A 25,939-nucleotide genomic window follows, 5' to 3' on the forward strand; every position below is an offset into this window, starting at 1 on the left:
AGGTTCCTTGCATCTGCAGACTTCTGCGATTAAAATGCATCTCTTCTTAGGAGAGAATTCACATAAAGCACCCATAGTAAATTAGCTAGCTGAGAGCCAGGCCAACCGCAGGGTAGGACTGAATCTGGTTTCTCTTTGAAAAGCCTTCCCGGGGAGAACATCCCACGCCAGCAACAGAGCGCGCCCCGGCACCACGTGTCTGCACCAACAGCGGGATTGGCGGAGCACATTTTAGCGCTGCGGTCGAGACGCGCAAGGTCCCGCCCAGCTGCCAGAGTAGCTGGGACGCGGAGAGGAGAGGCCGGAGGGAGATCGCAGAGGGGAGGGGGGCGGGAGGGGGTGGGGGATCCTGAGGAGCCAGCGGCCCGGAGTCTGGGAGGGCCCGAACGGCGCCAGGCCCGCCGCGCCACAACTTGCCCAAACCAGACAGGCTTCATTCTGCGCCCTGGAAGAAGGAGCCGGCCCGCCGCTTCCCGCTCGGCTGCTCCTCCGCTTCTGTGGGCCCCGCCTGCGTCAGCAGTGCTTCTGGGGTCTGGGTCCCCAGCGTCCTCCCGTCCGCCTGCAGCGCCCGGCGCCCGCCAAGGAGCGCGCAGCTGGGGTGAGCCGAGGGCCGGGATGCGCCAGGAGCCCTCGGGAGCCCGCGGCAGACCCGGCATCTCGGTGCCGGCGTAGCCAGGGCCTCCTCCCGCTTCCCCCGGCCGCGAGCCGAGGCACTGCAGACCCCGCTGGCGTGGCTGCGGCAGCCCCCCACTCCCCGTTTCCCTTCTAACGGACAGTGCCGGTGCCTCACTGGAGCCCGTGTAAACCGGCCTTTGTCTTTGCGGGTTCGGCGGGCCACCCCGCAGTGCGCCCGGGAGCCGAGGCGCTGCGCCGGGCTGCAGCCCAGCCCCGGGATGGGGGGCGGAGGGAACGGGAAAGCGTGCCCCCTTCTTTCCTGTTCCGGCCATCTTGGGACCGAGATTCAACCAAGGGGCAAGGATGGCCAGCCCCGCGGCTCTCTGCGCCCGGAGCGGCGGCAGCGAACGTAGCCCCGCGCGCCTCCTCCTCCGACCGCAGTGGGGGCGCGCGGAGGGCCCCCCACGTTCAGCTCCGAGGGCCTGGGCCCGGAGCATGGGTGAATCCCCCTAACAGGACAGAGGCGCAGAAAATAGGAGGGATACGGGCCGGGAGCTGACATTTACTTAACTAAATGCCGAGTTGATTCAATCATTCTTTATCCACGTGTTCATTTGGCAAATTCTCAACCCTCTCTGTGCCTGACCTTTGCTAGGTGCTGAGGACATAACGGTGAGCAAGAGAAATCACTGCCCTTGTTCCCGCTGATCCTGCAGCCCAGTGGATGGAGCCCACAGTCCACAGACCTGCCAGGTCGGTAACCTGACGTCCTTTAAACAGGTTGGAAACTGAGGCATAGGGCTGACATAACTTGTTCTAGGTCAAGCTGCAAGTAAATGGAAGAATCCGTCCTTTAAACAGGTTGGAAACTGAGGCATGGGGCTGACATAACTTGTTCTAGGTCAAGTAGCAAGTAAATGGAAGAATCAAACTTTGAACCTAGGTCTGTAAGTCTTTTATGCCAGCTGCAGTGAACGGTTAATAGTTCTTTGTTTCCAAAGGCCCACTGAAAGTTATTTGGATGTAGAGTTTATATAAAGTCATCTAAAGTGTGTTCTCTATTTCCTGGATGCTTTTATATGGGTTTATGTCTAGTTCACAGTATCTGAAAAGCGCTAAAAATATTTGACATTACAACTTTGCTTTAAGTTACTCTGAATTGTATTTTCCTTTCTTCTATTCACCTATCTGGCTGTTAGGAAAGAAAAAAATTTTCCTGATGGTTGTTCCAAGCAGGGACTCCCCAGTGGATTGAGGAATGTGTGGCTTTTCCTCAACTCGTTGGTCTCTGTGGTAGCCACGGGCAGCACCCAAAGGACCCCAAGAATGAAAGGCCTGTGGTCTGCAAGTTGCTGCTAGAGATATTTTAGCCTGTCCAGATAACAGAATGCAGTTGTCCTACAAGTTCCTAAGGTAAACACCAGGACCCTCTAAAACTTGATGGTACAAAGCTGATGGTTAAAGTTCCCCTCCATATAATTTTTTTTTTAACTTCACATTTTGAGAATGTGTCCTTTTGGAAAGACAAGTAAAGTATTACTATCTGGGGAAATTCCTAGATTTGTACTTCTATAAGTATCTTATATTTAGGTAGGCAACTCATAGGGGAAGAAAAACTCCATTTTTAAAAAGTATCTTGGGTGTAAGAAATTGAGAAAGCCTGACATCAAATATAATGATGAGGTACGCCCCAAATTTAATTTTTTAAACAATTTCATTGAAGTATAATAGACAAATGCACCCTTCATTTTCAATGTACAATTGGATAAATTTTGATAAATATATATATAGCCAGGTAATCAACCAACAGCACAATCAAAATACAGAACATTTTCGTTATACCTTAGAAGTGTCTTTCTGCTCTTTTGCAGCCAATTCCCCTCCATCCCATTTAATTTTACATAGTTTTATTGCTTAACGTTTTTTTAAGTTGTGTGTGAAAGAGGGGGATGAATAGGCATTTCTAATCTCAAAACGTAAGGCTAGGATATGAGTGAGTACCCGGACAAGAGTGAATACCTGGAGGCTGGCAGCCCGGGGGGGATGTGGCTCCCTACGCCTCAGGGACAGGGAGTGTCAGCCCCAGAGCCAGGGAGGGTAGTGGCCCAGGGAGCCAGCGCCCAGGAGATGCCCTCTCCGGGTGGACGCGCTCGCCCACGAAGTCTTCTCTGGTCCCACAGGGCCTTGGGCGCACGCTGACCGCTCCGGGGCAGGCGCGCCCTTCGCTCCAGGTCCCGGCAGGGGCGCTGCCATAGCAACGGCCTGGACGCCCAGACCTTAGGCCGCCGCCGCCGCGGAAGACCCGGCCATCTCCCGCTCCCGAGGGGTGGGGCGGCGGCGGCCCGGGAGGCGGCCCGGGCCGGGTAGACGGGACCGCCCCCTCCTCGGATGCCAGCGGAGACGGCGGATTTGCTTCCAAGCATGGTAAGAGCCGGGAAATCGGGCTGCCAGGGGATGTGGGGCTGGCGGCCGCCGCGGGTCCCCGGGACTCCCAGCTCCCGACCACCGCCACGCTGTCTCCTTCCCGCAGCCCTTCCAGAAGCACGTCTACTACCCGCTGGCCAGCGGCCTGGAGGGTCCCGACGCCCCCGCAGCTGCCTCGGCCGCGCCGTCCGGGATGGCCAGTGCCGCCCACAGCGCGGCGTCAGGCCCCCTGCCCTTCTTCCAGTTCCGGCCGCGGCTGGAGAGTGTGGACTGGCGGCGGCTGAGCGCCATCGACGTGGACAAGGTGGCGGGGGCCGTGGACGTGCTGACGCTGCAGGAGAACATCATGAACATCACCTTCTGCAAGCTGGAGGACGAGAAGTGCCCGCACTGCCAGTCGGGGGTGGACCCGGTGCTGCTGAAGCTCATCCGCCTGGCGCAGCTCACCATCGAGTACCTGCTGCACTCCCAGGAGTTCCTCACCTCGCAGCTGCACAGCCTGGAGGAGCGCCTGCACCTGAGCATGGCCGAGGGTGAGCAGAGCAAGAAGCTCCTCGCCAAGCAGGCTGGGGAGATTAAGTTACTCAAGGAAGAGTGTAAACGCAGGAAAAAGATGATCTCGACCCAGCAGCTGATGATCGAGGCTAAAGCCAGCTATTACCAGGTGGGACACTGCCCTGTGATTCCAATTCATAATCCAGTAAAACTCTTCTTCCCCACCCGCCAGGATATCGAGAGTCCTTTCCTAGATCACTGCTCCCCCCCCCCGCCCCTTTTTTTGCAATAGTTAAGCAAACTAGTAATTGTAACCGACAGGTGACATGGTTCGTTACCTTCCATAGACGACCACAGGATTAATAATTAAACAATGCCCGCTGTGCTTTATGGAAGCCGTCTAAGTGTCGGTTGTTTAAGAAGCTGCATCCTTCTTCTAATCGATGTAATGAAAAATAAACCATGTACAAATTGCTGTTGAGGTCTGCCCCCAGATGATCTGGTGTGATTAAGTTTGTGGGGGTTTTATTTCTAAATATTTTCAAACTTACAGAAGGGTTATAAGAATAGTGCAAAGAACTTCATAAACCCCTCATCCAGATTCTCCAGTTATTAACATTTGCCACATTTGCTTTATTTCCTCAGTCTCTCTCTATATACTATTATTTTTGAACCATTTGACAGTGAGTTTCAGACTCCTGACTATTTCAATGTGTATATTTCCTAAGAACAAGAACACTGCCAAATATAACAATATTAGTGATACAGAACAACAGTGTGCTTTAACTGAACAGGTAGTATTTAAAACATATTTTATTACTAAAACAACAGTATTTTAAAAATAAAAACCTCTTGCTTTTCTGCTTTTAATCTCTATTATGGGTTAGTCATTGGGCTCAAGATAAAATACTGTAATTTTTGAGTATAACAGAATCAGTGTACTTATTTTTTTATCAATTAGAGAGTCAACAATGTTTGATAAAGATAAAGATACCTTTGATAAAGATATTAAAGTAAGCAACAGGCTGACAAGATTCATTTCATGCCCTTACATTGTAGTCACTTTGGCTAAATATGAGTTAAAAGGCCTGTGTGAATGGGACGCCTGGCTGGTTCAGTCGGTAAAGCGTGCAACTCTTGATCTTGGGGTCGTGAGTTCCAGCCTTGTGTTGGGAGTAGAGTTTATTTGAAAAAAAAAAAAGAAAAAAAAAGCCTCAATGGACTTAGGCACTAATGGTGTGGTTCATAGTGCTTAGGACTAACCCGACAGGAGCCTCGGAAGAAGTGTACTTTAAGATAGGTGAACAGTTAGGAGAGAATACTGTTAGAAAGCCTAGTGTTTAGCCCTGGGTACACAATCCTGAGGTATAATCCTCAAATAACACCTGATGTTGCTAATTGCCTATTTGTTTCATAAATGCCATTTAGAAACTACATATTTATAAATAATGCTGATGTGGCCTTTCGTAAATATATTTATTATGCAATGAATGGAATGGATTCTATTTCGACATTAAAAATAGTTTAGCTTGGGGCGCTTGAGTGGCTCAGTTGGTTGAGCACCCTACTCTTGGTTTTGGCTCTGGTTGTGATCTCAGGGATTGTGAGACTGAGCCCTGCATCAGGCTCTGCACTCAGCGGGGAGTCTGCTTGAGGTTCTCTTCCCCTCTCTTCCTACATGGTGCAGGCCTGCGTGTGCGCACATGCTCTCTCTCTCAAATAAATAAATGGATCTTAAAATACATTAGCTTTGGTAGTAATCAGTGAAATGTTAAAACCTATAACATACAGAAATTTTATGTTGATGAACATTTTTTCATTCTTTTAGTTACCATAGAAATAGCTGTTAGTAAAGATGTTCAAGTGTGAACGTTATACATGAATAAAGGTAATGGCTCATTTTTATCAGGTGAGTGACATCTGCCAACTCGGCCACTCAGCAAACTCTCTGAATGATAATGTTAGGTGTATGGCATGACCAGGTGTGACCACGAAAAGGTGGAAGTGACCAGACCACTTTTTCCTACTCAGTATAGTATAAATACACTCTACCGTTTTGGGTGACTTGCCATTACCTCTTGATGGAGTCTTTGAGCAGTTGAGTGCTTTGGGGTGACAGTTTCAGAGTTAGACTGCATGGGTTTAAATCCTAACTAATCCACCATGCAAGTCATGTAACACCTAGACCTCTGTTTCCTCATCTGGAAAATGAGAACGTTAGCAGTAGCTACCTTTTAGGGCTATTCTGAGAATTCCATGAGATAATGCTTGTGCGGCTTAAGGAAGTCTCAGTAAACAGCATCTGACGTGTGCATGTTGATTTCTCTTGGTAGTGAGCCCTGGCTACCTGTGATCTCTGCAAATCCTTGCACTTTTCCTAGGAGCTGAATAGTGGTCACAGTGCTGATTCTGTGAGAATCAGTGATTCAGGGAGGGGAAGTCAAGACTGCTGCTAAGAAAAGTTGGCACATGAACTAGCTGTAACTAAAATGTTACAATTATTTTAACCTCAGATTCCTGTGTTTGGGGATATTTAGCCTATGATAAAATTTACAGGAAGACCATTGATTTTGTTGAAATAGCTACTTGACCTTAGCCTGCAGTAGAGACCTCCAACAGCTGGGGAAGTCTCATGGCCATGTGTGAAGGCCAGTGTGTACCAATGATCTGGCTATCAAATTATTTTTTTTAATTAAAAATTTAAAAATACCAGTGGATCATAGCAGGACTTAGACTCATTCTAAGAAAACCTTTTGTTCTCATAGCTGGAAGACTTAGATTCCTCTCCATGCTTTAGCACCACAGGCAGATTTGGGAATCTGTTAATGAATTTCTGACCCTGGTTGCAGTTTTCGGTGTCTTGGAGTTAGAGATGAGTGTTGGGGGTAGAAAAAGCATGCATTTTTCAGTCAGAGAGACATAGTTTAAAATATGCTTTTGGGGGCGCCTGGGTGGCACAGCGGTTAAGCGTCTGCCTGTGGCTCAGGGTGTGATCCCTGCATTATGGGATCGAGCCCCACATCAGGCTCCTCCGCTATGAGCCTGCTTCTTCCTCTCCCACTCCCCCTGCCTGTGTTCCCTCTCTCGCTGGCTGTCTCTATCTCTGTCCAATAAATAAACAAAATCTTTAAATAAATAAATAAATAAATAAATAAATAAATAAATAAATAAATAAAATATGCTTTTGATAACGCTGTGACCTAATTCATTCCCCACACCCCCAGCCAACCCGCTCAGCCAGGAGACTGCTTCTCCCTCTGCCTGCCACTCCCCCTGCTTGTGTGCATTCTCTCTTTCTCACAAATAAATAAATAAAATCTTTAAAAAACAATAAAAATAAAAAGGCATCACCAAGGTCATGTAGGTTTTCTCCCGTGTTATTTTGTAGGAGTTTTATAGTTTCACGTTTTACATTGAGGTCTGTGATCCATTTTGAGTTAGATTTTGTGGAGGATGTGAAGTCTGTGTTGACGTTCATTTTTTTGCACATGGGTGTCCAGTCCTTCCAGCACCATTGTTGAAGAAACTATCTTTGTTCCATTGTATTGTTTTCACTCCTTTGTCAAAGATCAAGTGATGATATTTATATGGGTATGTTTCCGGGCTCTCTCTTCTGCTGCATGGATCTGTCTGTCTATTCCTTAGGTAATGCTACACTGTTTCGATTACTGTAGCTTTATGTAGTGAGTCTTAAAGTTGGGTATCATCAGTCCTCCAACTTTGTCCTTCCCCTTCAATACCATGTTGGCTATTCTGGGTCTTTCAACAAACTGTAGAATCAGTTTGTTGGTATTCACAAATCGCTTGCTGGGATTTGGGTTGGGATTGCATTGAACCTATAGATCAAATGAGGGAGAATGACATCTTGACAATATTGAGTCCTCTTATCCATTAACATGGATATTCGCTTACTTAGTTCTCCTTTGATTTGTTCTTCAGAACTTAGAAGATTTCCTCATATAGATCATACATATTTTGTTGGATTCATACCTAAGTACTCATTTTGGGGGGTGCTAATGTAAATGGTGGTGTGTTTTTTATTTCAAATTCCACTTTTTCATTACCGGAATGTAGGAAAGTTGACTTTAGAATATTAATCTTATATCCTCCAACTTTGCTATACCTCGTTATTAGTTCTAGGGTTTTCTTGTCAATTGTTTTGGATTTTCTATCTAGACATTAGTGTCATCTGAAAATAAAGAAAATTCTGTGTTGTCCTTCCTAGTCTGTATATGTGTTATATCCTTTTCTTGCTGTATTATAACAGCAAGGGCTTCCAGCACAATGTCTGTCTCTACAAGCTTGGAGGTGGTGGTTTGCTCTGTGTCTTCTCCTCTCTTATGGATCTAAGAAGAGTTGTTGATTTTTTTTAGTCTGTTCAGCTTTTTACTTATTGTTAGGATGGAATGGCAATTTTCAATTTCCTTACCTGCATATCCAGAAACTGAAAGTCTTTCAACTTTGTTTTGATGTTTTTGTCATATAAAAGTTTTTCATCATTTTAAAATTTTTATTCTTGTTTTAAAGATTTTATTTATTTGAGAGACAGAGTGTGCAGAGAGAGAGCATGAGTGGGAGGGGAGCAGAGGGAGAGGGAGAAGCAGACTCCCCACTGAGCAGAGTGCCCCAACATGAGGCTCTATCCCAGGACCCTGGGATCATGACCTGAGCCAAAGGGAGACGCTTAACCGACAGAGCCACCCAGGTGGCCCAGAAGTTTTTCATCCTGATGTAGTCAAAATGTCAGGCTTTTCTTTGGGGAGTAGGAACCCCTACTTACCCTGAGCTCCTGGCTTTTCTGTATTATTCAAATAGTTAAAATATGTATTTTCCATTTTTAGAAATTAAAAGCCACACATTCTAGATTTCTTCATCCTTTCCTTTCTCCAGTGCTGTGCACGGCATTAGAGCCCACACTGACATCTGAGTCAGGAGGGCAGTCTGTGAAGTACTGTGAGGAAACCCAAGCAGTCACTAGCAGCAGAGAAGGCTGGAAAGACACATTCAAGTTTCCCTGAAATGCAATGCCAAGAAATATGCCATCCTGTGGGTTTTCTGGGAAGGAGAATGTGAACTTGAGATATAGTTCTCCTGATTCAGAGTAAGGCAATACTGTGCATGAGCATGTTAATAGCACCGTGGAGATGAAACTGCAAAATCCAAACTGGGAGAAACTGCAGGACACATGTTCAGTCTCCTCGGCAAACGAATTGCAAGGAAAAAGAGAGATGGAGGGTCAATTTATAGATCCGAAGAGAGTTGAGAGACATGGTGAGCTGTTGCAGGATACGGCCTTATTTGGATCCTGATTCAAAGCAAAACACAGTAAAATTTTTTTCTAAGACAGTGTGTGAAATATTGGAGAAAAATAATATTTTTAATGTGTTGATATTAAGGAATTAATTTTCACATTTTAAAAGGTGGAATAATAATATTATGATTGTGTTAGAAGCAAGTCCTTTTAGAGATAGATTCGGAAATACTAACAAGTGAAAATATATAATATCCACGGTTTAATTCAGGATAATCCAGGGACAAAGGTATAGATGAAACAAGTTGAAAGTTTGCTTAAAATTTGAATCAGTGTTCAAGTGGAAAATGGAGATGTTGGTAGAACTGATTTTTTTTTTTTTCCAGTAAAATTCAGTTTAGGAAGCTAACTATTTCTAAGCATGTGTTCAGTCATTTATCAATGCTGGGCTCTGGGGATAATACTAGGAGTAGGATAGACGAGAGCCCATGCTGTCAGGAATAGGACGTTCTGGAACCGAGAGGCGCTGGGCAGGAGACAATAAACAAGTGAGGTGTGTACATGTGGAAATAGTAACCGGTGAGACGTGCAGTGTTGAAAATAAAGCAGCGGGACGGGACGGGGGCTGGCGGGAGGACCGCCCGCGAAGGTCTGACTGAGGACGCGCCATTCCTCCCCAGTGTAGCAGATGCTCCAGGAACGGCTCCCGACTGTCAAGAAGGAGCCGGGGCAGTGGTTTGGGGCAGGTTCCGGTGGGGCACAAGCCAATGCAGAGGCTGACGCTGGCCTGCTTGAGGGACAGAAAGAAGACCGGCATGGCTGGAGGGTCCCCGAACAAGTTGGCGACAGGCTGGGAACCGCCCGATTAAAAGGAGCAGCACCCAGCTCCTGAAAGCACCGCATGGGCCACCTTAGCTGCCAAGAGATAGGGTTCACCGCCCTGTGCTCGGTTTGGGGAGAACACCCTGGTTTACAGTTGTCTTTCTACTCCTGCTTTTGGTGTCCCCTGCCGGGGTGGTATCTTTTGGGGGGAAATTCCCAAGAGGTGGAGGTTTAGGTACCCCAGAGTTAATTGAACTTAGGTGGGAGGACACTCGTTGCAGACCCTTGGATTCGTTGCTCTCTCCTTTTCAGTGCCATTTCTGTGACAAGGCCTTTATGAACCAGGCTTTTCTACAAAGTCACATTCAGCGCCGCCACCCCGAAGATTCTCACCTCGGTAAGTCACGAGCTCAACTTCAAAGAGTCGTTTTCCTTTGGGTACCTTTTTCTTTTTTTCAGTGAGCCATGGTCCAGGGCATCTCTCAGTCCTTTGAAAAGAAAGTATCATAGTCTTCGTTCATTCATTAAGTGAATCTTGAGCCCCTGCTACGTGCCATGCATGGCACCAGGCCCGGGGATACGGGCACAAGCGACACAGACCAAGTCCTGCCCTCCAGAGTCTTAGCGTTCTGTTAGGAGGGGCGGAGGAGACACACTTATACAAATAAATGAGCGGCTCTTTTCAAATGGTGGCAGATGCAACAAAGAAAAGAAAACAGGGGAATGGGCTGGAGGTGGTCAGCAAAGGCTTCACTGAGGAGGCGCTCTTTGATCGGAGACCAGAATGATGAGGAGGCCCCAGCCTGGGGAAAACCTGGGAAATGAATATCCTAGGCAAAGGGAGCTCTGGATTGCCGGGGGTGGGGGGTGAGGGGGAGGCAGCACGGCGTGTTTGAGGAACAGACAGAAGGTTAGTGGAGTAGAGTGAGCAAGGCAGTCGTGTGCGGGGCGTGGGAGGGGAGGAGGCTGTGTCACCCGGGACCTCGAAGGCCCCCCCGGCCAGGAATGTGAGTAGCTCCTGGTGGAAAGCATAGCAGCAGTGGTGGACGCAGGTGGAAGAGTGAGGGGGGCTGCCGGAGTAGCCCAGGTGAGTGACATGGCTGTGGGACCAGGATGGTACCAGGGAAGACCAGAGAAGTGAAGATGGAGAGGACGTGTTCCACACAAAGCCCGCAGAGGTGTGACTCAGCGTGAGAGCAAGAAATGAAGAAAGACCATTCTGGGGTTTTGTCCTATACGTTTGGGTGAATGGCGGTGATGTCTACTCAGATGGGGACCTGGGGTGGAAGCGGATTGAGGAAGGAGAATGCAGGTTCGTGTTGGTCAGGGTAAACTTGAGTCACGCGTGCAGTCGCCACCCAGGTGGAAATGCGGGGGGTCTGGAGGTCAAGGGAGAGGCCCAGGCTGCAGAGCTGGGCTGGATGAGCTCACCTAGGTGGGGAAGGGAAGGCAGCCGAGGACCAGCCCTCAGGCTCTCCCAACGTCAGGTGCTCGGGAGGAGCAGCGGAGGGCAGTGAGAAATAGTCCTGGAGGCAGAAGGGAGACCTGGGGAGGGTGTTGTCATGGAAACCAAGGGAAACACGGGTTTCAGGAGGGAGGCAGTGGTCCATTTATTGAACGTCCCTGAGGCACAAAGTAAGATGAGGACCAAGGATTGATTATTGCTGTCACGATGGCTGCTGTTGATCTTGACATAGCAGCTTCAGTGGATTGGTGGGGACAGAAGCCCAAAGGGAGTGAGCCGACCAGAGAATCAGGTGAGCAAGTGGTCAGTAACATTTGCTGGGAAGGACAGTAGAGACGCGAGCCATTGTCTGGAGGGAAATGTGGAACCAAGGGAAAGTTTTTGTTGCCTTTGATGTGGGAGATATGAAGGTGTGTTTGGGTACTGATGTGAATTAACCATGTATAGAGGGGGAAATTAAAGAAGCAAGAGAGGGCAGGGCTTCTGTGGCTTATCAAGGAACCAGGTTTCCTGTTATCTCAACGTTCTTAAGGTAAAATAAATGCCAGGCCTTATTTCTCCATGAGCAGATCTAAGCATTCTGCTGATTGCCTACAGAACGGTAACCCACAGAAATTCTCATTATGGTCTTAAATGCTTTTAGCATCTAAATGTGTGTGCTCCTAGCTTGTTACTAAGTGCTTGCTTTAGTCTCCTTTTGGGGCCAGTCTGTTTCCATTCCTGCCTATTTCAGACAAATAGATTTATTTAGGAAACAGCTAAGCTTTGTATAAACAATATGAACAGCTGGAAATTCCATTTGTAAGTCATGGACCACTGATACAGTTTAGCAGTATATTGGAGAAATTGGGAAGATTAAACATTTTAATTAACCTACCATTCTTCAGTGTGAAACTGACCTTCTTTCTCTTCTGTTTCAGTATCTTATTCTATCTCATACTCGTTTCAGAGAGTATTTCAGACTCTGAAATGAGTATTATTTCTTCAGGTCATCTTTGAGATTCTGACTTTCTACTTTGGTTTCCATACCTTTCATGTCTACACTCACAGACACATGTACATCCATTCAGTCATGTGCACATCTTCATGTAAGTACATGTACATAAAGTACCTTCCCTTCACTTGTTGCTTCCTTTTACAACCTTTGGTACCTCGTTTTGGCCCTGTGGACAGCGTATGGCCCCAGTTTGCATTTTGAATGCCAGCCTCTGCTTGTCTTAGCATTGATGGGGTTCTCAGGAAAGTGTGGTGGGAGCCAGAAAGATGGTGACCATAGCGATTTCCAATATGGCAGTACCTGTCATGGAAGTTGTGGCTTCCCTTCTCTTGAGACTGGCATCTCCAAAAAGAGCCCAGGATTATTCCTTGTCACCATTATCATTCCCCGAATGGGCTCTCGTGCTGTCTCTGGAGGATAATCCAACACAGTGGCTGAAATAATCTGCTACAAGTAATTCAGCACCCCGTAACATGAAGGGCTGCAAGCAAACACTAACGAGCAAAAATCGGCTCGTGTGGCATGAAAAAGTAATAGTATCCCAAGTCAGAGCACTTTCCTTTGTCTTTGTCTTATCAATAGGACTGTACCCCATAAGCTTTCAGATAGGTTTCAGAGGAGGTGGTATTTTAATAGCATATTTCTGTTGCAACAGAGTATAAGAAAAAGGCACAGACCGATAAGCTCCAGAGTGAGATTGACATGCTGAAGGAGCAGCTGCAGCTCACCAAGTCTCAGCTGGAGGCCGCACAGCACGCCCACGCTGTCAGGTTCTCTAAGGTACGGGACTGAGCTCTGAAACGGTCACAAGGTGGGAAGGACTGGTATGAATTCCTTTGGAAATGTCTGGTGGAATTCACCAGTGAAGCCATCTGGTCCTGGGCTTTTCTTTGTTGGGAGGTGTTTGATTACCGATTCTTGTCCTTACTCATTATTGTATTGGTCTGTTCAGATTTTCTATTTTTTTCATGATTCAGTCTTGGCAGGTTGCATGTTTCTAGGAACTTATCCACTTCTTTGAGATTGTCCAATTTGTTGGCATATAACTGTACATAGTAGGCTATTACGATCCTTTGTAATTCTGTAGTGTCCGTTGTAATGTCTCCTCTTTTGTTTATAATTTATTTGAGTCCTCTTTTGGTTAGTCTAGCTAAGAGTTTGTCAATTTTGTTTATCTTTTCAAAAAAAACAGGTCTTTGTTTTGTTCATCTTTTCTATTGTTTTTTCTGATCACTATTTTATTATTTCTGCTCTAATCTTTATATTTCCTTCCTTCTGCTAACTTTGAGCTTAGTTGTTTTTTTTCCCTAGATCTTGATGTGTAAAGTTAGATTGTTTATTTGCGATCTTTCTTTTTTTCTTAATGTAGGCATTTTTAGCTGTAAATCTTCCTCTTAGAACGCTTTTGCTGCATCCCTTACGTTTTTGTATGTTGTGTTTCCATTTTCGTTGATCTCAAGATATTTTTGACTTCCCTTTTGATTCCTTCTTTGATCCATTTGTTGTTCAGGGTGTATTGTTTAATTTCCATGTATTTGTAGATTATCCATTTTTCCTCCTGTTACTGATTTCTAGTTTCATACCATTGTGGTCAGAAAAGATACTTGACATAATTTTAGTCTTCTTAAATTTAGTAAGACTTGTTTTGTGACATAATGTATAATCTATCCTGGAGAATGTTCCATGTGCAGTGAGAAGTGGACATTCTGCTGACGTTGGATAGTCTGTTGGTTCCATTTGGTACATAGTGTTGTTCAGATCCTGTGTTTCCTTACTGATTTTGTGTCTGGATGACCTAGTCACCATTGAGAGTGGGGTATTAAAGTCCCCTACAATTACTGCGTTGCTGTTTATACCTCCTTTTTGTTTCATTCGTATATGCTTTATAAATTTGGGTGCTGCAGTGTTGGACACATAAATATTTACAATTCTTACATCTTCTTGATGATTCGCCTCTATATTATTATATAATAACCTTCTTCGTCTCTTGAGATCTTTTTTTTTTAATGTAGGCATTTACAGCTACAAATCTCCCTCTGAGCACTGTTTTGGCTTCTCCTTTTTTTTTTTTTTTTTTTCGGTTTGTTGTGTTTTAATTTTCATTCATCTCAAAGTATTTTCTACTTTACCTGGTGAGTTTTTTGTTGGCCCATTGGTTGCTTAAGAGTACGTTTTTAATTTTCGAGTATTCACGAATTTTCCAGTTTTTCTTCTGTTATTGATTTCTGGCTTCATTCCATTGTGGTTGGGAATACACTTAGCATGATTTCAATCTTTTAAAATTTATTGAGAATCTTTTCTGATGTAACATAAAGTCTCTCCTGGTGAGTTTTCCATGTACATTTAACGTGAATGTATGTTCTGGTGTTGTCGGGTACAGTGTTTTGTATGTGTATCAGATTGAGCTTATTTATTGTGTTAAGTCCCCAGTGAGGTAAAAAACCAAAAAGTGAGGGTCATCGAGAAATCAAAGGCTGATTGACTAGACCTTGAATTTAGCTTGTATAAATACGAATTTGTGTTTTTTGGGGGTGAGACAGGACTACTGTATCCAAATTGATACAGTATTGAGAGTGGTTCTTCTGCTGAATAGATATTTTCTTTTAAAGTATGTTTACATTTTACATATTATTGCATATCTACTCTGCAAGTTCATAGATCACAGAACTCTTGAGACTTTGGGCTTCTGTGTTTGTATTTTAAGAGATGTAAGGACGAAAGGATGCTGTGTGCTGTTTTTGGTTTGGAAAAACCACTCTGCGCATGGCCATTAAATGAAGCGCGATTGCAAACCTACTGATATGCACAATACGAGCTGCCGAGGTGGAGGTGAAGCTATGTGCATTTATTTAGAATTTTGCATATTTGCTTCGTATCAGAACTTTTAAAGCTATGCATTAAAATAATTTCAGGAATACGAAATGCAAAAAACAAAAGAGGAAGAATTTCTGAAGTTATTTGATAGATGGAAAGAAGAAGAAAAGGAGAAACTAGTTGACGAAATGGAAAAAGTCAAGGAAATGTTTATGAAGGAGTTTAAAGAATTGACTTCCAAGAATTCAGCATTAGAATATGTAAGTATTAAGCCAAAAAGTCCTCATAGTATCGGTAGGGTTGTTGCCTTGAGAGGTGGCATTAGAATGGCATCATGGCCAGCAGGTCTAGAAATTACTTTATTGTGCCCAGACACCCCTCCTCCCGAGAGTGCTGAGGGAACATACAGAAGACAGAGCAAGTCTGCAAAGTTGCATCTTTGAGAGTGGGAACTTTGGCCCCCAAACGCATGTCCAGAACACTTGGTACATTTGAGGGGCCCCAGTCTGGCTCAGTCACTGGAGCATGGACTCTTGGTCTTGGAGTTGTGAGTTCAATCCCCACACTGGGTGTAGAGATTACTTAAAAATAAAAAAATCTTTTTTTTCTTAAAGATTTTATTTGTTTGTCAGAGAGAGAGAGAGTTTAAGCAGGGAGAGTGTCAGGGCAAAGAGAGAAGCAGGCTCCCCGCTGAGCAAGGAGCCGGATGCAGGACTTGATCCTAGGACCCTGGGATCATGACCTGAGCCGAAGGCAGACTCTTAACTGACTGAGCCACCCAGGTGTCCCAAAAATTTTTAAAAATCTTAAAAAAAGAACACTTGGTACATTTGGTACCTTTGGCCAGATCATAGAAGAGGGTCTCCCTTTCCTTAGCTGGTTAGATTTAGATAGCCATAAACTATAAACCTCTCCCTGAGTTTTGAAGCTTTCAGAGTTCCAAAGGAACTTTCTGGAAAGGCTGACACAGGTCACCATTGTGGAAGCCAACCCCGAAAGACAGAAGTAGAACCTATTACTAGCTCCCTTCCTGACCTCAGGCCTGGCTGGTGAGGAGGACAGGGGTCTGAACAAGCAGGATGTGGCTAAATGAGCTTCCATCTCCTGTGGGAGCAACCTTGGTCCCCACTGCCCTGGTCACATGCATAAACAGAGACACGCATCTCTGGGCTGGGACCTCAAACTCTGTGACAGTGGCCGTTGTCTTCCAGGGAAGAATTATCTGAGCTGGATGGGCAGCTCAGTTCTGAGTCACCCTTGGGAAAAGGAAGCAAGATCCTTGAGCTCCCTCTAGGGGACAAGCTTTGCAAACTAAAATGGAGGGTATTTTTGGAATACGGCTAAGGGCCTTCTCTATATGCCATGAACTTTTGCACAGGGGTTGGCAAATCACAACCTGTGAGCCGAGTCTGGCATACTACCCATTTGTTTTTGTTTTTATTTTTGTTTTTGTGGCCAGCAAGCTAAGAAAGGTTTTAGTATTGCTAAATGGTTGAAAAGAGTCATAAGAATATTTCACGACACCTAAAAATTACATGAAATTCCCTTTTCCGTGTCCACAAATAAAGTTTTATTGGCACCCAACCACATGTGTTCCTTTACATTTTGTCCCTGGTGCTTTTGTGCTGGGGCCGTAGAGCTCTGGTTATAACCAAGACCGTATGTGTCTCCTGCAGCCGGAATACTGCCTGGCTCTTTACAGAAAAATCCTGCCAGCCCCATCATATCTTTATAAAGCAAATGTGGCAACATGTTAACGATTGATTGAAATGGGTGCTTATGGTACTATTCTTCCTATTTTTCTATAAGTTGTAATTTGCAAACAAAAGGCTGAGGGGAAATAAATGTGGACAGGGCACTGTGTCTTTTTTCGTAGGGCTTCCTTTAGGCAACTTTCTGTATTGCCTTTTTTCGGTTGTGGCTGGTCCTAAGCATCAGAGCGCCTAGGCAGTAATTTCTCTGTGGTTTCTTCCAGAACGCCTGCCCCAGGGGCCTCTCCTGCACCCCTATCTGTGGCTCAGAGCTAGATGCCGTGTCACCCATGGGTGGATGGCAATACTAACCAATTTAAGACGGGCTTCTCAGGGGCGCCTGGGTGGCTGAGTTGGTTAAGTGTCTGACTCTTGATTTTGGCTCAGGTCATGATCTCAGGGTTGTGAGATCGAGCCCTGCTTTGGGCTCTGCACAGGGCAGGAACCTGCTTAAGAGTCTCTCTCTGCCCCCCCCCACCCCTTAAAAAAGAAAAAAAAAAAAAAAAGACTGGCTTCTCACGTCCCCATCAAGGCCAGACTCATTTTCCCCTTGTGATAAGCTGACAGGGTTCTTTTGCCTGAGAGTCCCTCCACGGTCCTGGCCCCCGTTCCCTGCCCCCAAGAGAATAGTGGGTTGGGACTTTTCCCCACGTAGGACTTTTTTTTTACCACTCCTACTTTTTTGGGGTAAAAAACAGCTTTATTGAGATTTAGCCTATAGACCATAAAACTCACCCACTTAAAGTGTACGGTTCAGCAGTTTCTACTATGTTCGCAGAATTGTGCAACCATCCTTACCATCATTTCAGAATGTTTCGTCACCCCCAGGAAGAAACCCTGTGCCCATTGGCACTCCCTCCCACAGGCCGCTGGCGCCCACACATCCACTTTGTGCCTCTGCAGATCTGCCCGTTCTGGACATTTCATAGGAATTGAGTCATACACTACGTGATCTTTTATGAGCAACTGCTCCCAGTTAGTGTAATGTCCTCGAGCGTCGTCCGTGTTGTAGGGAGGTTCCTGTCCCACTATCTCATGCCTTTGTCATTGCCACCTGACGTCCCACTGCGTGCGTGTCGCACTTCCTTGGTCTGTTCATCGGGTGACCACATGTGGGTTGTTCGCCCTTTTTAGCTATAGATGGTTTTTAAGATGATCATTTATAATAAACTTCATTTTTGAGAATAGTGACAGGAACATTGAGCACATGGTACAGAAAATGTCATAGAAACCCGCCTCTCCTAGCCCTGTACACAGTTTTCCATATTACTAGCATCCTACGTGGGTGTGGTACGTTTGTTTAGCTGAGGAGCCCGTACTGATACAGTCGTATTAACCAAACTCCATACTCAGTCCAACTTCTGCAGCTTTCAGCTAATGTGGCTTTTCTGTTCCAGGATCCTATCCAGGACGCCACGCTATACGTAGTTGTCCCGTCCCCTTAGACTCTTGTCTGAAATAGTTGCTCCGACTTGTTCTCGGCGACCCGGACAGTTTAAAGAGTACTTGTCAATAGGATCCCCTCTACTGGAATTTATCCAACAGTCTTCTCGTGCTTAGACTGGGCTTATGGGTTTGAGGGACGAAATCCTCAGAGATAAGACATAGTTTTCAACACATCGTATCAAGGGTCATCGTGTCTTCATGATTTATGATTGTTGGTGTTGACCTTGAGGTAGTGTTTGTCTGGCTCCTCCACTGGAAAGTCACCCCGTCCCCATTTCCTACTGTACTCTTTGAAAAGAAGTTGCTGTGTTCGGCCCAGATTTAGGCCGGGGAACTATGCTCCCCACCCTTTTATTTTTTCAGTTAACATATTACCGTCTGTGATTTTTCTGGGGGTTTTTGCCGCTGGTGACTTTGGGAATAACATAACAAGCAAAAGGCAAAATTAAAACCCCACGTCCCTGCTGGATTCACCGGCACCATTGCTGGATGAGGCTGGCCTTAGCGCTAAGTTATCGGGAGAACCAGCTGTACCCAGTTCCTCTGTTTCCGGCAACAGCTATGCGCCCACCAGAAAATGTAAGACCCATTGTGTAAGATTAGAAAGTTAGGGTTTCCTGGCCCTTTTTCACCCTGTGTATGCTCTGCTGGAAAAACTGGAAAGCAGTAGAAAGAACACTGGAAAACCATTAGGTGGGAGAAGTAGGAGAAGCAGAGCGAGCCTTTGGTAGGACAGTCAGATTTAACAGTGGCTACACTGTTCCCCAATTTCACTGTCTGTCTGTTTCAGTCTCATAAAAGTACAAACATCTGTACAGTGGTTTGCATCTTATCTTCTAGCAACTGTCAGAAATCCAGAAGTCCAACATGCAGATCAAGTCCAACATAGGCACGTTAAAGGATGCACATGAATTTAAAGAAGAACGTTCTCAGTATCCCCAGGATTTCCAAAATGTGATGCAACTTCTTGACAGTCAGGTATGTACCTGCGAGCAGACACTGTAGGAGGGGCCTGATTTTAATGAGTGAAGTGGTTTACAGCAAGTATTACCTACAGAGAAAGGATTTGTCTCTGTCAGTGACCACGAAGCTAATTCTTTTCTTCTTGTCTCCAGGTACATAATAATAGGTGTTCATTAGATGCTTGTTGATTGACTAATCAATATAGATACAGAACGGTTGGCAAAATTGTTTCCTTTTTTGCTAACATGGTAGCCCCTTGAATTGTGTGGGATTACCTCAGAGTTTATTTTTCATATTTCAGATGTAGGTCCCACTTTCAAAAGGCATAGAGAGACACACTGAAGCACTAACTTTATTTTTAGAGCTTAACTATATGGCTACATTGGTGTATGGATGGTCTTTTTTCATTTACCACACCTAATTAGCGTGGCCCTCCGTCATCAGCTGCCATTCCGGCAATTTTCGTCATACTCGTTTAGGGGAACATTGCTTTTTTTTTCCCAGGAAACAAATAGAGATCAAAATTTATGAATTCAGGATTTTGTTTAAAAGAAAAAAAGAATAACATTTAGAAAAGTAAGTGTGTTTTTGAAATATAGACGACTACACCCGTTGCATACTTTGGTGCTCATGCCCTGCCTCCCTTCCCCCAGTCCACCTTCCACCTCGCAGCCAAGTTGCCCATGTTCCCTGTCCCATCTCATCCTGACCAAGTCCGGAATGCTTAACTGGTGGTCAGGGTCCCCGAGGACCCTCTGCCATCCCCCCCTTTCTTGGCTTTACCTTGAGGGTCCTGGCTGCACCAAACAGCCCATGGCTCCCTGAACACGGCTTTGTGTGTTTTGCTTTTGTCCTCGTGGCTTTCTTTGTCATGCACCTCTCGGTTTTTCAGGACCTCTGGCTTACTCCTTCAGCTGGGGCGACACCTCTTCTAGAGAGTTCTCCTGGACCTCTGGGTTATTGCATTTCTGTAGTCCCCCAAGCAGGACCTTCTCACATACACATTGCGGTGGGGGGTACTCTCTGTCGTTAAGTTGGCTTTCCTCCTGCGCAGGGCAGAGCACGTCCCCGAGCGCTCCCCTCGCCGGCCACGGCAGCCCAGCAAGGTCCCTGGGATGTGGTAGGAGACCAGGAATCGTGTCTGGTATTGAACTGTTGACAGTTGCTCCCCGCAAGCTGGTCTCTCAGGAATTAAGGACCCGGTTACGAAATCCCAAGGTCCCACCTACATTTCTCGTTTCCTTCCTGTGAGCTGTGTTGTCAGATCAGAACCCCAGGCCTCAGAAACGCCAGTGTTGCCTTTTAGAGCCTCAGATCAGCCTGCTAGCACGCATTCTTGAGAATATTTTATGGGAACACAGCCACGCCCACTCACTTACGTATTCTCTGTGGATGTTCTCCTGCTGCTGGTAGCAGCGATCGGGTCAGGTGGCCCCCAGAGCCTAAAATATTTACTTTTGGCCCCTTCACAGAAAATGTTTGCCGACCCCTGCCGTAGAGTTTAAGATCAAAACCCAGTGCAAATGTGTTTAAACATTTTTGAGTCTTTATAGTTAAAAAAAAAGTGCCTGCTAAAATGTCACCAAGGCGGTCGTTGGGTTCCACAGGTGCCCACTGAAAAGCTTCCGTTTCGAGTCGATCTTACTGTTGCATTTGCACATACGTGTCTCTTGTTTTACTGTGTTGTGTAGGAAAGCAAGTGGACTGCCCGGGTTCAAGCGCTTCATCAAGAACACAAGAAGGAGAAGGGTCGGGTAAGACCAAGGAGCCCATGGTCTGTCAGTGGGTCATTTATTAAAAGAATATTTTTTCTCTATGACAAAGGTAATATTTGTCCACTTAATAAAATCTGTGGAGACATGTGTGACAAAAATTAAAATTGCTTATAATTCGGGACACCTGGGTGGCTCAGTTGGTTAAGTGTCTACCTGTGGCTCAGGTCACGATCTCAGGGTCCTGGGATCGAGCCCCACGTTGGGCTCCCTGCTCAGCTGGGAGCCTGCTTCTCCCTCTCCCTCTGCCCCTCCCCCCTGCTCATGCACTCTCTCTCTCTCAAATAAATCTTTAAAAAAATAAAATTACTTATAATTCAATAACCACCACTACGACTTTGTTATAATTTTTTTCAGTCTGTGTTCTATGCCATAAATAGTGTTTCTGTAATATAGAAACCCATACCTGGGGTCTTACAAATTTTGAATCATGCTTTATAACTGTATATGCTTTTCGCTTAATATATTCTCCTGTTTTAAAATCTCTTCAAAATGGTGGGTTTTTTTTAATGGCTGGAGAAGGATCTTGTGCATGTTTTGTAAGTTAGTGATTCCTTCATTGTTGGACGCATCGCTTCTGACTTTTTCACCTTGCAGGCGGAGTCTCAACAATCTTTAAGAAAGGCAAGGATTGCTCACGTTAAAATCATTTTAATTAGAACAGTTTGATGCTAATACCGCTTTTCAGCTGAGTGCATCACAAATTTAAGTGTGAAAGTGTTCACACTGCTGCAGAAAACCTGACATACTTTTATTTGAGATTTTAAGAAAGGGGAACTTCTGTCTCTTTTTTCATTTCGTATGTATTTTGTAACCTGTTGTGTCCCCCGTGTCTTACTTACCCTGGGCTGCTACAACAGAATACGGTAGACGGGCCGCTGACAAACAGCAGACATGTGTTTCTCACAGTCTGGGGCTCTGGGGATCGAACAGAGTTTGTAAAGGGAGGTCGTGGCTCTGTGTGGGTGTGAGGCCCGTGTTTATTTCTCCAGCCTACCCTCTGAGCTGCAGATGGGCTAGCCAGCTTTGGATCTGGTATCTCCGGGGCTTCCTGAGGGTAACGTGTCTCAGATGATGTTTTTCCTTTGTCCAGTGGCATACTGGTCGGAGCAGTCAGGTGCCCGCCTTGAGCCCCATCGCAACCTCAGTGCCCAGCTCCCAGCCATTGGCCGGGCCTTCCACACGTCTCACATCTGTGTTCTTCTGCACATTTCCGTGGCTCCTCCCTTCCAACGAGCCCCTGCCGTTTCTAAAAGGACCCCGTAACTGGTCTCCTGGTTCCAACCTACCCCTTTCCCAATTTGCCCTGTAAAGAACGGACGAGACCCTCTGGCTGCTGGCCACCACTGCGGCCTCATCCTGATCCTGTCTCTGGACCTACTCTTTCTGACTACAGTAGCCTTCCGGTCACTTAGAGAACATGCCAGCCCTTTTCTCTTTCTGCACAGGGGTTTTGCTGCTGGGATGTCCTTCCGTTTGCTCTTCACGTGGCTGCCTTCTGCTCTGCATTAGTGTTCTGTGCTGTGTAGCAAATTACCAGCAGTTGGTCGTCTCACAGTGCCCATCTCACCCGGGTGCCTGGCCGGGTCCTGTGCGGAGGGTCTCACAGCTGCATGGGGGGTGTCAGACGGGCTCTGTTCTCCTCCGGCGCTCAGGGTCAAACCAAGCCTGTTCAGGTTATTGGCAATAGGCTGTTCCTTAGGGTTGACCGTAGGATCAGGACCCCTAGCGGCACCGCTCACTACCAGGCTGCTGCCGTCGTTAAGGTCCGCAGGGGAGCGGCTGGCCTGAAGAAGACAGGCCCACATAGGATAATCTTTCTTTTCCTTAACTCAGAGTCAGCAGATTAGGGGCTTCAGTTGCATCTGTCTAGTCCCTTGACACTTGCTGTACTGTGTTGGTTAGGAGCACGTCTCAGATCCCACCCAGCCCACGTCTTGGTCTGCTCACTCTGCTGTCACAAAGTACCACACACTGGGTGGCTTTGAACAACAGACATTTCTTTCTCACTGTTCTGGAGGCTGGGAAGTAGCGGGGTCAGGGTGCTGGCCAGTTCACCTCCTGGGGAGATCCCCGGTGCCGACGGCTGCCCTCTCTCTGTGTCTTCACAGAGCAGGGAGAGAAGGAAAGAAAGCTCGCCAGTTTCGTCCAAGAGCGCTAATCCCATCATGAGGACCCTACCCTAATTCACCCAAACCTAATCACCTCCCAAAGGCCCCACCTCCTAATACCGTCACATGGGGGATTAGGGCTTCACCCTGTAATTTGGGGGAGAGGTGCACAAACACTGAGTTCATAACTCCGCTGAGGGAAAGGGATTATACAGGGCGTGCACTCTGGGGTGCAGACTTGAGGGCCGTTTAGAATTCTGCCTGCTGCTGCCCCCTCTGGCCTCGGCTTCCAAGTCACCTGACACCATATACGTTGGTAGCCCCCTCCCTTACTGTTCCCACCACCTCACACGTGTAATTCTGATCACTGTCTCACATAGTTATCTGATTGTTTATTCACTTGTTTATTGTGTGTCTCTCCAACCGGATCCCTAGCCCTGTGAGGGAGGGGCTCTCTCTAGTTCGTTCTTTGTTGTTTTCCCAGCGTGGACGGACGTACCCAAAATGTGATTGGCATTCATTAAATATTTGCGGAACGAACGTGGACGGTGGCTAGTCGGCCCGCAAGGGGATCGTTCAACCTTGCTTTTAGGGATGGAGAAACACTGAGCGAAGGGTTTAGAAGAGAGGGTTGAAAGAGTCGTCTGTTGGTACAAGCTCGGTACTTGAACCCGGGTGCTCTTAAACTCGGGGTCTTGCTTGTCAACCTTGTGGCCTTGCTCATTTGTCAGGCGTGAGGCACTGAGCCCGCTCGCGAGGACACTAGGCGGCGACGGCTTAGAGCAGTTGCTTTTCCCGGAAAATGCCCTAGCGTCCCTTGGAGATGTCCTAAGGGAGTAGTTCCGAGCCATGGACGCACTTCAGAATGACCAGCGGCTCTTTCCCGAAACACTCATGCCCGGCTCCTCTGCCCAAGCTTCGGATTCAGCCTGGGGTGGGGCATGCGTATCGTGGGGGGTGGGGAACACCAAAACCCCAGATGATTTCTGCTTCACATCCATGGTTTGAACCCCTGTCCTTACAACTTGAAGTTCTACTCTCATCCTTCAAGGCGTGTCCTAGCATTGGTATTTAGGGACAGAATTCGGGCTCTCTGACGAATAGGGGATGACGTTTCGTCCTTGCTCCTCTAAAGCCTCTGGTGTTCCAGACCCGCGTGGGAACTGGCAGCGCGGTGGCCCTCTGGCAGAGACAGAATGCAGGTGGCAGATTCGTACGCTTGGCCACCGCAAGTCATGATGGAAGGACCGCCTGGTGGCGGGTTGGAGGACAGAGGAGAGGCCTTCCCTGGTGCTGAGGCGCGCGGCTCCACGTCGTGGGCCTGTGGGGTTTTCGTGCTGCCGCTAGGCCACGCTGCTCCCTTGTCTGCTGGTGTTGCTAGTTCAGGAGCTGCTTTCTTCTTCCTTAATTTCTCTTGAACGTGAACAGAGGGGAGAATTCAATCGGGTTTAGTAATCTCTGCCTGAGACCTAACTATTAATTATTCCACATGATTGCTGCCTGCTGGTCCTACAAGGCACATATTGTGTTTCTCTGGTTAAGGGAAGTTGCGATTGGCAACTTTTTATTGCTTTATCTAGGTTCTTGGCAGCCTGTTTTAGTTTTGTTTTTTTTTTTAAATAACATTGGTAGGAGTTCAAAGGGAGTCACACATAAACGACGGCGTACCGTTTTGACCTGACAGAAGGCTCCGTGGACCTGGGAGGTTGTACGGGTGGTCACGTGGCGGAGGGAACCTGCAGGGGACTGTGCTCTGCTAGAGACAAAGCAAAGTACTTGAAAGGACAGGAGGTCACAAGAAATGGGCTCGAGGGCCACAGACTTTCTGAAATAATTTCTGGCTATCCCTTGCTTAGATCATCACATTCCTCTCTCAGCAAACTCCTTTCTGTGCTTTTCTGACCAGTTCTCAAGTCCAGTATCAAAATGTTGCCCTCCCTTAGTGTTTCCTGTGTCCCTTTCTTCTGGGGGGGTCTGGACTGACCCCACACATTGTTGAACCTAAACCTCCACCCCCAAGCCCTGGGTATCTTCACTGGCTTTTCCATTTTCCAGCTTAGTGTTTCCCCAGCTGCTGTGGGGCCCTCTTCCCGTGGCCTGTAAACACGTAGGGAAGGGTCGTGACAGTGTTCTCCTTAGGGAGATTCTTGGCATCCACTAGGTTATGAAAGGTTCTTTTAATTTTTATTTTATTTTTTCTTAAGATTGTGTTCATGTATTTGAGAGAGAGAGAGAAAGAGAACGAGCAGGGAGAGGCAGACAGAGGGAAAAGGAGAAGCAGACTCCCCAATGAGCAGGGAGCCTGACGCGGGGCTCGATCCCAGGACCCTGGCATCATGACCTGAGCCGGAGGCAGATGCTTAACCGACTGAGCCACCCAGGCGTCCCTTCGGTGATTTATTTTTTAAGGCCTGGGGGGCTACTTGATTGCTCCAAGTGCTGTTTACGAAGATGTTCTGTGACTTAGTCACTAAATTTGAGAGCAGTAACTTTGAAGCCAGGCAGGAAAGTTCCGGTCTGGGCTCCTCCCCTCCCGCTGCCCGAGTTCAGACCATCTACTTGACGCTCTCTAGACCTGAGTTCCCTCATCTGTACAGCGGAGTCTGACCATGCATCCATAAGGTTGTGGTGTGGCTACAAGATGAAGCGGTTGGTGGGGGTTTGGTAGGAAGAGCCAAGCAAGTTGGGAGGTGCTGCCACCCACGCTCTACTCCTCTGAGGCACCCTCACCACCCCCTCTGCTAGGTCTGCTCATCGCCTCCACTTCCAGGCTGTAGGCTGGGAATGTCTTTAGCTCCAGTGACCAGGGTGATTTCCCCTCTACGTAACGACTAGTGAGATTGTTCTAAGAATCTTTGCCTAAATCATTGAAAACACATTCTTCTCGAATTTTTTTTATGTCCATTATATGATCTTTCCCGACATGAAGTCTCTGAAGATGAATCTGTCTATGAATCTTTGGATCTTTCTGTTCTCTGGGTCCCTCCCTCCCTCTTCCCTCTTCCACCTTCCT

At 46.7% G+C, this 25,939-nt stretch overlaps 1 protein-coding gene across 6 annotated transcripts in view; it reads left to right on the forward strand.

Moving 5' to 3' along the window:
* The first annotated feature begins 284 nt into the window (after positions 1-284).
* The window catches only part of DZIP1 (DAZ interacting zinc finger protein 1), a 49,636-nt gene continuing 23,981 nt past the window's right edge, over positions 285-25,939 (forward strand). For 4 of the 6 annotated variants that reach the window (XM_045810912.2, XM_045810915.2, XM_045810916.2 and 1 more), the window contains exons 1-10: positions 285-598; positions 1,271-1,368; positions 1,815-2,028; positions 2,796-3,039; positions 3,146-3,703; positions 9,920-10,004; positions 12,725-12,849; positions 14,982-15,143; positions 18,921-19,058; positions 20,735-20,797. In XM_045810912.2, coding sequence (XP_045666868.2) covers positions 3,004-3,039; positions 3,146-3,703; positions 9,920-10,004; positions 12,725-12,849; positions 14,982-15,143; positions 18,921-19,058; positions 20,735-20,797 — 1,167 coding nt within the window. In that variant the 5' untranslated portion in view covers positions 285-598; positions 1,271-1,368; positions 1,815-2,028; positions 2,796-3,003. The remainder of the gene's footprint in view (positions 599-1,270; positions 1,369-1,814; positions 2,029-2,795; positions 3,040-3,145; positions 3,704-9,919; positions 10,005-12,724; positions 12,850-14,981; positions 15,144-18,920; positions 19,059-20,734; positions 20,798-25,939) is intronic. The other 2 variants (XM_045810913.2, XM_087865045.1) reach the window with 2 other exon arrangements.

This window comes from Ursus americanus, chromosome 10 (assembly GCF_024610735.1).
Source record: "Ursus americanus isolate L20-20 chromosome 10, mUrsAme1.1.p, whole genome shotgun sequence".
Taxonomy (NCBI): Eukaryota; Metazoa; Chordata; class Mammalia; order Carnivora; family Ursidae; genus Ursus; species Ursus americanus.